Genomic DNA, 12,852 nt, shown 5'->3' with positions numbered 1-12,852 from the left:
TCTGCTCTGTATGGGTGGAACCACTTTGTTGCAGAATCACTCACCTCCCCAAGATGGGAATCTCCCAGCGGACCTCTGGTTTCCGGGTTGACTATGATGACCCTCACTCCTGGTAGGATCTGAGAGGAAACATTAAGTGAGACTTCAGAGATAATACCACCTCCTCTCTGGGTCTGTGGCCAGTGAGAGCCTCACACACATCAGGGTTTTTACCCAACAATCAATACTTACAGTGCCTGACTCCATGAGAGGAAGGCTCTGTGGCGCTCCTCGCTCCACCAGCCTCACCCTGAGGGACACGGACAAAAGACAGAGCTGTCAATCATTCTGTTTGATCTGAACAACAAGCAATGTTTGTTTTCACCACACGGATCATGGGACAGCCGCAGGTGTTTCCAGTCTTACCTGTCGTGGCGCAAAGACTTCATGTCAACATACACGGTGGAGGGGTCAGGTCCAGCAGTGCCCTGAGGATGTAGAGAGGATAATAAATACTCTGACATCAAAGAAATGAACAACCTGAAGCTGTTTGTCTCATTTAGGTCAAAGTGTAACAAACTTAAATGCAGGGTAGACAGTGAATGACTTCCATTCAGTCATTTGTACAGGATTAAACACTGTCGACTAAAAAGTGCATACAACACAAGAATGAGTGTAACAAGGGAAAGAGTGTACGTGTAACAACAAATCAGTGTGTGACCGTGTGAAACCAACCTGCAGGCAGATGGCGAGATTGACCCTGGAGCCGAAGGCGGTGCTGACGGCGCGCGGCGACAGGCCGAGATCTTTGAAGAGCTTGGAGAAGGACTGCGTGAGAGCGAGGCGAGGCCGCTCCTCCGCTATCACCACGCAGCTCCGCACGCACGACAGATTCAGACCCCGCGCCTGGAGACACAGGTTGAGGTTATTCACACTCATAACAGTTAAGTGAAGAGTGAGCCTGGCACGAACATGAACTCAGCATCAGTGGACGTTTTAATCCACAGGGCTTTTAGATATTGAGAGACACTGAACCACAACAACCAGATTTAAGACTTTAAAGAAGATAGGTGTTTACGGATAACTAATAAAGTATGCATTTATATGGTTCTTTTTGAATGGTCTGCATGAAGCAGAACAAGCTTTTTTCTGTTTATGTTTCCTATCTCTCTCCCCATCATTTCATGTCTGTTATCTACGGTCACGTGACTATTAGGCTTAAAGTGTCTATATTAGGTATTAATCCAATCAGACAGGTGTTAATTAGTTGCCTTGAGCAGATATGATTGAGAGCAACCAATGTGTAACAGTGTTGTTATTGTTAAGAGTAAAGACAGGGTGGGGTAACACGGCATTTTTTGGGGTGTGAGTGTGATTCTGACCTTCAGCATCTCTGTCTGGGTGCCCAGGCCTTTGGTGCAGAGCTCCATGACAGAGTAGGAGCAGAAAGTGTCTCTGATCTTGTACTGACTCAGCGTGCTCAGCCACAGAGGCAGCGAACTCTCCAGCTCCAGGGGGGGGATAAGGATGGACTGGTGACCTGAGTAAACGCTGGGCAAAAAAAACAGACACTCGCTCCAGCAACTACGTTTATAGGAACAGCATGTTATATAACATTTGATATTCTGTGTGTGTGTGTGTGTGTGTGTGTGTGTGTGTGTGTGTGTGTGTGTGTGTGTGTGTGTGTTACCTGGAGAGGCACCACAGGACGAAGCCCAGGCCGCAGTACGGGTCGAGGCAGATGGCTATTTGGCGTGAGGAGTACAGCTCACACTGCAGCTTAATGGAGCGACACAGAGTGCTGACTGCTGCGTGAGACATCTGAAAGGAAATAGACACAAGCCTTTAAAAAAAAGCTCTTTGCTGTCAACAAAAACTACACAATAGGAGCAAATGAATCTATTTGTTTTTTTATTATTCTTTTTTTTAAAGTCATACAGATAGTTTTTTTTATTTAAATGAAAACTCCCGTATATGAACATAAGTAAATCCCACTACCCATTCAGCAATATCATGATGATGATAATACATGTTAATTAGGAAAAAAAAATGTGAGATTTCAAAAATAGTATTAAGAAATAAAGAGTTCCAAATATAAATGTATTAAACAAAATAAAAAAAGAGCAATACTGGTCCTTAAGTTAAAAACTACAAATAAAACACAAATAAAATACAGAATAAACAGTTATACACTAATGCTGAGAGTATTTTACCTTGACTCCAGTCAACATGCCTGTGGTGGACACACTGAAGTCCAGGTAGGCCAGCATCTCAGCTGTGGGGGGTTTATAAATGTGAGGAGGCCGCTTTCTCGGTAGATCATCTGAGAGAAGAAGGAAATAATTGGTGTTATTTTCTTACTGGTGAAAATAAATCACAAATTACAACAGTTTTTAACAAGTGTTATTGTTTCTATTGTGGCGCAAGCAGGACACCTTGTGGCCAAACGGGGAACATGTTTCTAAGTCTCAAGTTTTTCTGTTGTGTCCTTGAATGCAGTAAGGTGTTGTGTCCTAAAGCTGTAATGTGCACAATGCCTATTGCCTCTGAGCCGTTAGTATTTGAACAGATCCCCACAGATCTCCAGCACCTGTATCGATGATAGTCGGCCACGTCTTGACGTTGACGCTGGCAGCAGCCTCCCTGGACCTGAGGATCCTCATGAGAGGCTGAGTGGTGAGGATGCAGGCGGCTTTGCTCACCTGTTACACCAAACACACAAACAAAGGAGTTTATTTATTGCTTTAGCAGGGAGTTCCAGTACAAATCCTCCAGTCAAGGTTTACATTTTACATAAATGACTGAAAAACATTGTGTAAAAGCGCCATTAATTAAAAATATCAGTGGTGTACACTCACGTCGATGATCATGCGGACAGTGGGGAGAGTAGCTGCCAGGTTCTGTGGGTGAGGCGGCCTCACCGTCACAGGGATGACCCCCGCATAGAGGCAGCCGTAGAAGGCAGCTATCAGGTCAATACCTGCAGAAAGAAGAGACAGGGAGGACACCTCCAGGTTTGAAAGTGGTTGGAAACATTTGGAATAATGTGTCTAGTCATGTTAGACACTTTGCTGCCGAGATGTAATGTATTATGCCTTTAATTAAAAACACATGGAAGTTGACTGTCTACTATGCTGAGGGTGTGTGTGTGTGTGTGTGTGTGTGTTTACCTGGGGGATAAAGCAGCACCACATTGTCTCCTGTGTTGAGGCCGCCTCTCTCCATGAGGGTAGCTGTGATTTTCTCTGCTCTCTTGTGCAGCTGAGCACAAGTGGCTGTGCACACTGCCACCCCCTACAGAGGAAAGAGAGGAAGTACAGCTAGCTCACACCCAACAACATGCTAAACCAAGACTACCAGTACAAAAGAAAGACAAGTATGCACTATATGTGTTACTATAAACCTCCAGTGTGTGTTTAATCTACCTTTGAATTGAGCAGCACATACAGGACATGGTCCGGGTCGGTTTGGGCCCTCCATTGCAGAGCATCAGACAGGAACTGGTGCTGGTAAAGAGAAAGTGTCATCACAGAAACATTAATGAAGGATTGACTTCATTCATGTATTGAACACTTAAAATACACAAAGCTGCATTCATGGCAAAAAAATAATCCATTTAAAAAATGGTCCAACAGATAGAAACAAATAAAAGCTTGTCCACATACAGTGGCACTTCATATATCATCCAACCAGCAGCCAAAAATAAACGGCTCTCAGGGACAACAGATACATTTGTTCACAGACTTTGAGAACAGAAAACATATTCTGGGAGGATTTTAACCTCTCACACAGAGGCACACAGGCGCACAACAGGAATATTTCCATTTGTTTTTGCCCGCTGCGGGGTCATGCTGAGACCATCTGCACCTGCAGCCGCTAACAAGCTATGGTACTTTTAAATAACTTGAAATAACATACTAGTGCGTCAGTGTACTGTTTCTCAAGCAAAGGAACAATCCAGTGGCTTTATTTAGAAACAAACACTGATATTATAAGACCAAATGGTGTCAATAAACTGAGCAACGCGGCAGTGCACGGGGTCAAAAAAGACAAGACGTGAAAGCAAAGAAAGGCCGTTAAGGCAGACAGGAAGTGACCATCAGGCAACATGTAAAGTAACAGATAAAGTTCACACAATGACTTTCTGGACAAACAAATATAAGCTTCAGCATTGTCATTTAAATCACTGGTCAAAATCACCCGTTGTACCACTCTCTCTCTCTCTCTCTCTCTCTCAGTCAGACAACAGGTCAACACTGATCAGGAGTCACATCATGCAGGCCGGCTGCCTGTCCACTCATCAAGCCATGCTACACATGGGAGCATCACAGGGAACACTGCCAGCAGAGGTGCACACTAAGGATTATTTTAGGGGTAATTGAAAGACATAAGCATAATGTAGTATAACAATAATGACGTCTCCATTTGACTTTATTATTAGGAAGTAAATGTTGATTGCCAGGTTAAAGCTATAGAGTAATGACTCAATGTACTTTAGATTGGTTCCTTTAAAGATTGGTTCCCTAAAAGCATAATTTTCATAAAGCAATTCTGTCTGCCACCGGGTACTATCTCTTGGGGAAATTTGCTGCTGCCTAGTTTGGACTGTGGACTGACGTACTGCATACGGCGCAAGATGAACAGACAGCATTAATGGGAATGAATTATATTATGTTTGAATATATATTTAGCTATTCCCCATGACGTTCTCTAGAGGCATGTTCTGAGGAAAACAGGAAGCGATGCTGTTGTCTATAACAGTGGAAACACCCATTAAAAAAGACTGGGGGAGGGGAATTGAAAGTTGTCTATGAACACCTTATTGATGAGCTTTTGGTTTGGCAGATCTAGTAGGCTGTTAGAAACTCTAGTTTAAAAGGTGAATGGAGAGAGTCTGTTTCATCTTGATTTGAATGAGATTCTGTATGTTAGATGAGGTGTGTGGACCCCTGCTGGCCAGGAAACCAGCCTGGACAGTCATCTCTGAGCATCGGGCAAAAGCTGCTGCTGCTGGAGGCTGTGAGGCCGTCGAGGCTGCAAAGCACATCTGACCGACAGAAGCAGCAGAAGCAAAGACGGTTGGGGGGGAGGGGGAAGGCCAGAGCCTTACCATCATGACGGGCCACATACAGAGCTAAAGCCCAAAGTTAAAAGGCAGAACAACAGAGATTTAGGATCAAGTTTGACCATCAAGTCTCCCCTGAATGTTACAGGGTTCACTTGGTTTCAGAGCATTCACAGCGGATACATCAGGCCATTAGAAGAGATGTGTTTCATATATGTTGTGTAAAGCTGAAAATGAACATCATAATTAATGTCTTCGCTGATGATTTTCTTGGTTGAGTTATGAACCACCTGGGATATAAAACATCAGGAAATAACAGAAAAGGCTCATTTTATATTCATAGAGGCAAAATTATCAAATGTATTGTTCTGTCTGACGGACAGCCCAAAGATATTCAGCTAACAATCATGCTAGGACTAATACACACACACGGGGCTTTTAAAATAGGTTATTAATTGACTATCACTGCGGCTCTAATCTTATGTTATAAATATTGGCTGAGCATAGCAAGTCTTCAAACACATTTCTGTCTCATTATCAAGGTGTCAATATTGGAGTCTTAGATATAGATTGATATAGACGTAAACATTTGTAGTAAAATAAACTGTTAAGAAAAAAATGACCAAATCCATTATTAAGCATTTGATAAATATTCTGTTTGATCAAAGTGTGGTTCAGGGGTTGTGTGGTGAGCAGTACCTTTCGGATCAGGTCCTGGTCCTCCACCACGCCCAGTTCTCTGCCGGTTGCCTGGGCGATCCGCTTCCCAGCCACCAAGTTTCCGACCAGCATGGAAGCAGGGCCGACGTCCACTGAAAAACAGAGTCAACAGAGTGTGGTCAGTAACGCTTCAACTCTGAATGAGTATTTGTCTTACGTTGTGTAAGTAGCTAAGGAGCCCTACCTGGCTGTTTCTGCCGGGGTTTGGGCATGTTGGTCACGCAGGTGTGGGGGCACAGCAGGATGTTGCAGGGGTGCAGGTTCCCCTCCAGGAAGTTCTGCTTGGTTTCACAGATGTGGATTCCTCCAAGGGGCGTCTTTGGGAGGGTGTTGGCTGGGACGAGCGCGAGGCAGTACAGGCCCACCTGGTGGATGCTGTCGATGGCCTGTGAAGAAAATGATATCATGTTTATTTAAAGAACTGTTGATATGTAAGAAAACTAACATTTTCCACACTTTAAAGACTTTGTACAAACCCTTTCCTTCCCTCAGAAAAATGGTACAACTCTAAATTGACCCATCATGACTTTGAAACACACATAACTTAAAAGGATAAAGAGAAGAATCTGTTACGTAAAAAAGTTAAATCACATAAATACTACTACTGATTTTACCTGCAGGACTCGACTCATCCACTGGAAGCTGTCTTCCTCACTCGCGTCGGGCCTCTGCTCTGCCACAATCACTATCCTCTCATCATAAAACACCGTCACAGAGAACACGGCGATCCTGCGGGAGGGAACAAAGAAATGAGCACTCAAATTGAATATTAGTATACTGTTTAGCTATAAATCATATCAAAATTAGCATTGCGCATCCATACACCCTGCAGAAATATAACACACACACTCAGCCTCAGTCTCACCTCCCCCTGTAAACTGTTTTGACCGGCTCCACTGCCAGCGCGGTGGCCACCAGGTCGTCTGCGTTGTGGCGTCGCCCGCTCACCATCAGCAGCCCCTCAAACTTCCCCACAACAAACACCAGACTGCCCTGTGGAGCAAACCGTTTGACTCAGCAAAGAACATTTTCAGTGAAATGACTGTAAATTATTACAGTGACCTTGGAAGTTTCTCCCTTACCGGTCCAACAAATCCAAGCAGACCAGTCCGAGTGAAAGGAATCTCTCCTATGGGGGCTCCAGCCTGGTTGACAGGGATCACCTGCAGATTGACAGAGACATAATACGTTAGAGTTCAGTGCATCCTCTTCATCATATGTTTTACAACCTTGTTAATATCCTAGCATTACCCGGAGGAGCTGTATGTAATAATGTGGTTTACATCCTGTTCTTGAATAAAGCTGCTTTTTTTCCGAAAAATGTAAAGCGTGATGATGACGATTCTGTTGTGGCGGGCGTGAAATTGGAAGAAAACTGGAGATATTCCTTTTACTCAGACAGATTATTTGCTACATGTGTGAAAGGAAACTCCGGACAATGAGCAGAAGTGATTATCCTGGTATTGTGGCAAAGGTCATAGGGGAAAACAGTTTTCATGTCCCCCTGGCTTCATATTTCAAAATAATTGCAAAAATGGGTAAACGTTTCACTTAGAGGTGGTTTGTTGCATTTAAATATTTAAATAAACACACTTAAGGTTGATATGGGAATAAAATACAGTTTCAGGATGGCCGTGGCTCCATCTACTGGATCATATCAACCTGAGATTCTTTCCCATACATCCATTTCTAAACCAGCTAATCCATCTCTAGCTTATGCTTACAGGGTTATGTGCAGGGTGGAGCTGATCCCATCACACACTCCACAAGAGGAAGGGGACACCCCGTCCAAGTCACCAGGAAGTTCATGCTCAAGTGTTAACATTACTTTCAAAAGAGGACATTTTTTGTCTCATGCCAAAGGTTTATTTATAAGCCGCAACATGTTACTAGACCAGATGTGGAATGAGTCATTTAGGCAGTGTTAAACTTTGACGGACCTCAAATGTGTTTTTGGTGACTCCGGGCAGGCCGTAGTACATGGTGCCTCCAGCCCGAGAGTTGATCACGATTTCCCCTATTTCATCTGTCTTGCACAGCTGGGGAGGCCCGTCTGGTTTCACAATGCACATCAGAGCTGAAAGACACAAACAATTCACAAGATTACGTATGTTTACCTGAAAGATAAAGGAATAAAGTACGCGGAGCAGATGCAGAGCCAATTAAAACCAACTCTGGTGGCTAACCTCCGGGCATGATGTGGCCCACATCCTGCACAGTGAGAGCCGAGTTCTTGTCCTCTGTGTTCACTCTGATCACCCCGTGGCTCAGCCCGCCCATGGACAGGATGGCCCTGGCTGGCAGCGGAGCTCCTCGTGCACCGGGCCTGCAGGGAAGCCACAAAGACAGGTGAGGGAGTGAGACAGGGAGGCAGCAGGAACACATTGTTGAGATCCGATCAAGCACAAAACAAGCCTCAGTCTCAAAGTGAAGTGGCTCCAGTGTTTATCTTGAATGATGCAGAAGTGAGGAATACCACATGCTTGGGTTTGGTTTGAGCTTTAAGTCAATTTAAACAAAAGTAATGTCAGTTTCTAACCTAGACATCATTTCACTAAGAAAAGTGCATCGTGTCAATATAGAAAATTCACATTTGAAATGTACAAAATGCACAAAGAATGTTCGCAGGCAAAACTAGTTCTGCTCTCGCGTTAAACTCCTTGCATCAGATGTGGTACCTGCGGATGGCCACAGTCAGGGCCTCAGGAGACGTAGCACATGGACAGATCACCTCCGGCTTCAGACCATGAGACTGGAACACATTCAGGAAGGCGTCACATGACGACACGGACCCTGGAAACAAAAAAATGGGATAATAACATTACTAAAACAGGGCAGAAATAGTCCTACATGTAGTTCATAACATAGTAGTTCTTTATTACAAAGGGAACAGGTTTGAGTCTCACATGGGTTTGCTCCATCAGCCACAATCAGCATACGTATGGAGGACAGGTTGGTGTCCCTCTGGTCCTTGTGGGCCATCATGGCCCAGTGGAGGTCACGGCACTTCACCAAGGCCACACGTGCTATCAGAGAGGAAGAGGAGGAAGTCATATATGGGGACTTACAAGCTGTATTTGTTTTATAAATGAAGTTTATGTCTATTTGTTTAATGGATTTAATATTTTCGAGTGGATCGAAGCAAAGGGCATGATAGACATATTTTGCTTTACTTTCCTGCACCATTGGGCATAAGGTTTTGGTGCGATCTGCAAAAAACAGCTTTAAATAGGATCCTTTATTTGTGTTTCACCAGTTTAAATATATACTGAATATACAATTACGTAATATAAGCAATATAGCAATATAAAATATAAACTTTACAAATGTATAACAATATAAAAGTGAGATTGGACATTGGCTGAACCTTTGTGAAGGTGGACCCTCTGCACCCAGGACATGGGACATGCTTTCATGACAGCATACGGCACTGTGATGGTGTGGATTCTGTTCATGACACTCTGGAAAACAAACACATACTGTCACTGTAACATTGTGCACAGTACAACCGACAGTACAACATGTCCACGAAATCTTACCGTTAAGACACCATGCCACATGCCCATATCCTTCTTACAGTCCAACACATTGACCAGTGTCTCCCCTAAGACAAAAAACACAGAGGCACACAAGTGAGGATTTGGAAATCACCAGCTAACTTTGTAAAAGATGCACCATTTGTTTATGTTTGTAATGCTTCAGTACATCACGATTACACACACAAAGATAGTGAGAGAAGCAGTGAAGCAGGAGAGGTATCAGTAAGGGCTCTTACCTTCACAGTAGTTGCAGGCCTGCGTCAGAGCCTGGCAGTGGGTCAGCATGGAGATCTTGGACACTGCAACTCCCATCACTGTCCCCTCCTTACTTGCTTTGTACTGGTGGAAAAGACACACACAAACAAAGAGCATTTGTAATTGAACAATGAAAAAGGTAGCACTTTATTGTCAGGTTGTGAGTTTTTATTCTTCTAATTTAAATATAGATAGATGTTTATGTCTGGAAGAGCCCAGGAATAACATTTTCAGATAATATTTTTGTGAGGCGATAGCAATGTAGGTTCAAGGTGTTAAGGTTTAGCAGATGCAGCTACAGTGTAGTTATGGCATTGAAACTCTTCTCTTCCAACACTGCAGCATGTTATCAAAGGATATAAGACCATAATAAAATAAAGATAACAAAATTGAAATAAAAAATAGTGCAAAATGATACAGAGTACTTTAAATTAGGGTAAGATAGTGCAGGTATTATGTTAAACCAGTCTAGAAGTAGTGCAGATGAAGTATATGTCCGAAATCAGAAAAGGAAACTGTCCCAGTTGATTGCAGGTCTCTGAATAGAATCTAAATTGCGGTACACTCTTAGAATCAAACCTAAAAGAGTTACCTCGATGTAGGCAGTGTCGGTGTTGGCGGTGGGGATGTGAGGCTGCCAGTCTTTGGATGGTTTGGTCAGATACTTTGTGTCCGTCACTACCCATTTCATCCTTGGCCATCCTGGTTGACAAAAAAAGATATATATAAACACAGATTTCTTTAGCTAACAAAAAGCAAAAACTAAAACGTTTGTACAATTGAAGCCGCACTAAATGAACATTGTTCACTTTGAAAACTCCTGGTTTTAAGGCCAAAGGTAAACAGACAATACCTTGCAAGCAACGTGACCACAGATAATCTATGACACAACATAGCCGTACATTTGACATCACACTGTATACTCCTGGGTATAATGGCTCCCAAGTACCGACTGACGCAGCATCTACAGTAGTGCATCTGCGCAGACTGACCTTTGAACTGGATGATCTCTCCGTTTGGAGTCTTGGGCAGCCCTTTGAGGCACACCTCGCTGGTCAGAGCCAGACTGACACCACAGCTGCCCAGCAGGAAGCCGATCTGCTGGCTGCCTGCATCCTATGGAAAGAGAGAAGGGTCATTAGTGTGTAATACTGTGACAGTTAGAAAACACACAATCTCTTTACTGTAGCTGTCAAACATTGGTCTAAAACGCTAGGTGATATGAGCGTTGAGGCATTATATACTTATATATATTTCAAAGGAGAAACACATACATGTATCAATATATTCAACTCAGTTAAAATAAAATAGCTACTTGGTTTCCATTTACTAACAACCAAACAATCAAGGTAATAATCTTCATCGTCATCATCTTCTACATTCAAACTTAAATCCCATATTTGAAAACATTTATCCAGGTATAAAAGCTTGTCTTTATTATGACTTTGTGAATTTTGATCATCAAGTAACATTTTATTTGAAATGCCACTGACTACAGATGTTCTGGGATTTCTTGCGGTGTTGATCTACAGGTGTGTATAGGTTCTGCTCCTTAACATAACCAATGATAAAATCTGATTATGAACTTCTCCGTGATCACCACAGAGGAATTCACTCAAGATCAGTGATGTTGTTACCTGTCGTGACAGAGGGACCTCAATGGGCACAGGGATGACCTCAGCTAACAGGCAGCCGTAGAAAGCCACCCAGAACATGCCGGGGTCGCTGTTAGGATACACCAGAGCCACCTGAGGATAAGAAAAAGTTAAGTTTTCCGTGTTCTTTTATCGCTTGAGAAACTGAGTGGCGACTGACGGACTCTTACCCTGTCTCCAGGTTGTAGGACAGGTTCTGTCTTGGTGCCCAGTTTATTCAGCAGTGTATAGGCCAGCTTCAGACTGCGACTCCATAGTTTTCCTGTGAATAAAAAGAGCAACTGATGGTTTTAACTGGTCCTGTTTGTTGTTTGTTTACCATGTTGTATAACTGATTAAGGATAGCTCAACTCCACAACCCACTGTAGCTCAAGAAGGAAACATACGTGTAGGTGTTCTTCTGTTCAAGCCAGAAATGATTGCTCATATGCAAGAGACAAATCTCACATTTACATTTAGTGGGCACAACAACATGAGCGTTAACTTTGGGCTAAACGATGTTTCTGTGAGTGGGGGTGCTGCTGACCATATGTGACGGTGTAGAGGGGTTTGCCGGTGATGTCCAGCGCAGTGAGAGCGGGGCTCTTGGCCTGCGTGGCCCCCCAGCGAGCCAGGGCAGCCTGCAGGGCGGGAGGCCAGTTACTGACGACTCCGAGGGGCTCCCCTTTCACCGGGATGATTTGGCGTCCCTCTGGCTTCGGGGTGTTGGGGTCCGGCTGAGGCACTGAACCAGAGGAGAGCAGAGGCAGTAGATGATTAGGAGAAGCCGACAGAGCGTGACATTTATTCCTTAACAGTTTATATTTATAATAATTGTACATTTGTTTGAGCTCGTTTTTGTCATGTCCATTAATAATGAATGACTGAATGAAGTGCTGCAGGAGTCAGTCCTAAAGCACTTCCTCATCTTGAAGTTAGTGGGTTTCTTAGAAAGGTTTAGTCAGATGCCTGAAGTATGTTAGTAAACACCATGTATAAACTTTACTTAAACCTTAAGTCACATGAAGATTAAAACTTAAGTCTTGCAAACTATTCAAAGTCCAGCTTAAAAGCTAGATGAAGTAACATTAGGGAAATGAATTGTACAAGAGTTAAGCACGCAAAATCCAATTACAAGTTGGCATGTTGAATTTGAAAGGGAACCAGTGGGAAGTGCATACTTTAAATGAGCATATATACAGTGGGGCAAAAAAGTATTTAGTCAGCCACCAATTGTGCAAGTTCTCCCATTTAAAAAGATGAGAGAGGCCTGTCATTTTCATCATAGGTATACCTCAACTATGAGAGACAGAATGAGAAAAAAAATCCAGAAAGTCACATTGTAGGATTTTTAATGAATTTATTTTCAAATGATTGTGGAAAATAAGTATTTGGTCAATAACAAAAGTTCATCTCAATACTTTGTTATATACCCTTTGTTGGCAATGACAGAGGTCAAACGTTTTCTGTAAGTCTTCACCAGGTTTTCACACACTGTTGCTGGTATTTTGGCCCATTCCTCCATGCAGATCTCCTCTAAAGCACTGATGTTATGGGGCTGTCGCTGGGCAACACGGACTTTCAACTCCCTCCAAAGATTTTCTATGGGGTTGAGATCTGGAGACTGGCTAGGCCACTCCAGGACCTTGAAATGCTTCTT

The 12,852-nt window shown here is 43.2% G+C and overlaps 1 protein-coding gene across 1 annotated transcript in view; it reads right to left on the bottom strand.

Annotated features, from left to right (window-relative positions):
- The window catches only part of dip2ba (disco-interacting protein 2 homolog Ba), a 42,200-nt gene that overhangs the window by 4,494 nt on the left and 24,854 nt on the right, over window positions 1-12,852 (bottom strand). Inside the window, exons 8-35 of the mRNA XM_063880894.1 lie at window positions 11,740-11,937; window positions 11,384-11,475; window positions 11,196-11,306; window positions 10,551-10,674; window positions 10,151-10,260; window positions 9,540-9,642; window positions 9,304-9,368; window positions 9,132-9,225; window positions 8,671-8,790; window positions 8,443-8,557; window positions 7,951-8,090; window positions 7,705-7,841; window positions 6,847-6,927; window positions 6,630-6,757; window positions 6,379-6,493; window positions 5,949-6,150; window positions 5,744-5,856; window positions 3,405-3,485; window positions 3,150-3,273; window positions 2,838-2,959; window positions 2,570-2,681; window positions 2,193-2,302; window positions 1,670-1,800; window positions 1,362-1,530; window positions 715-885; window positions 406-467; window positions 232-289; window positions 45-119 (exon numbers count right to left, since the gene is read on the bottom strand). Coding sequence (XP_063736964.1) covers window positions 45-119; window positions 232-289; window positions 406-467; window positions 715-885; window positions 1,362-1,530; window positions 1,670-1,800; window positions 2,193-2,302; window positions 2,570-2,681; window positions 2,838-2,959; window positions 3,150-3,273; window positions 3,405-3,485; window positions 5,744-5,856; window positions 5,949-6,150; window positions 6,379-6,493; window positions 6,630-6,757; window positions 6,847-6,927; window positions 7,705-7,841; window positions 7,951-8,090; window positions 8,443-8,557; window positions 8,671-8,790; window positions 9,132-9,225; window positions 9,304-9,368; window positions 9,540-9,642; window positions 10,151-10,260; window positions 10,551-10,674; window positions 11,196-11,306; window positions 11,384-11,475; window positions 11,740-11,937 — 3,263 coding nt within the window. The remainder of the gene's footprint in view (window positions 1-44; window positions 120-231; window positions 290-405; window positions 468-714; window positions 886-1,361; window positions 1,531-1,669; window positions 1,801-2,192; window positions 2,303-2,569; window positions 2,682-2,837; window positions 2,960-3,149; window positions 3,274-3,404; window positions 3,486-5,743; window positions 5,857-5,948; window positions 6,151-6,378; window positions 6,494-6,629; window positions 6,758-6,846; window positions 6,928-7,704; window positions 7,842-7,950; window positions 8,091-8,442; window positions 8,558-8,670; window positions 8,791-9,131; window positions 9,226-9,303; window positions 9,369-9,539; window positions 9,643-10,150; window positions 10,261-10,550; window positions 10,675-11,195; window positions 11,307-11,383; window positions 11,476-11,739; window positions 11,938-12,852) is intronic.

Source organism: Eleginops maclovinus, chromosome 1, assembly GCF_036324505.1.
Source record: "Eleginops maclovinus isolate JMC-PN-2008 ecotype Puerto Natales chromosome 1, JC_Emac_rtc_rv5, whole genome shotgun sequence".
NCBI lineage: Eukaryota > Metazoa > Chordata > Actinopteri > Perciformes > Eleginopidae > Eleginops > Eleginops maclovinus.
Note: the sequence above shows the minus strand (reverse complement) of the source record. Positions and strands in the feature narration are given on the sequence as shown.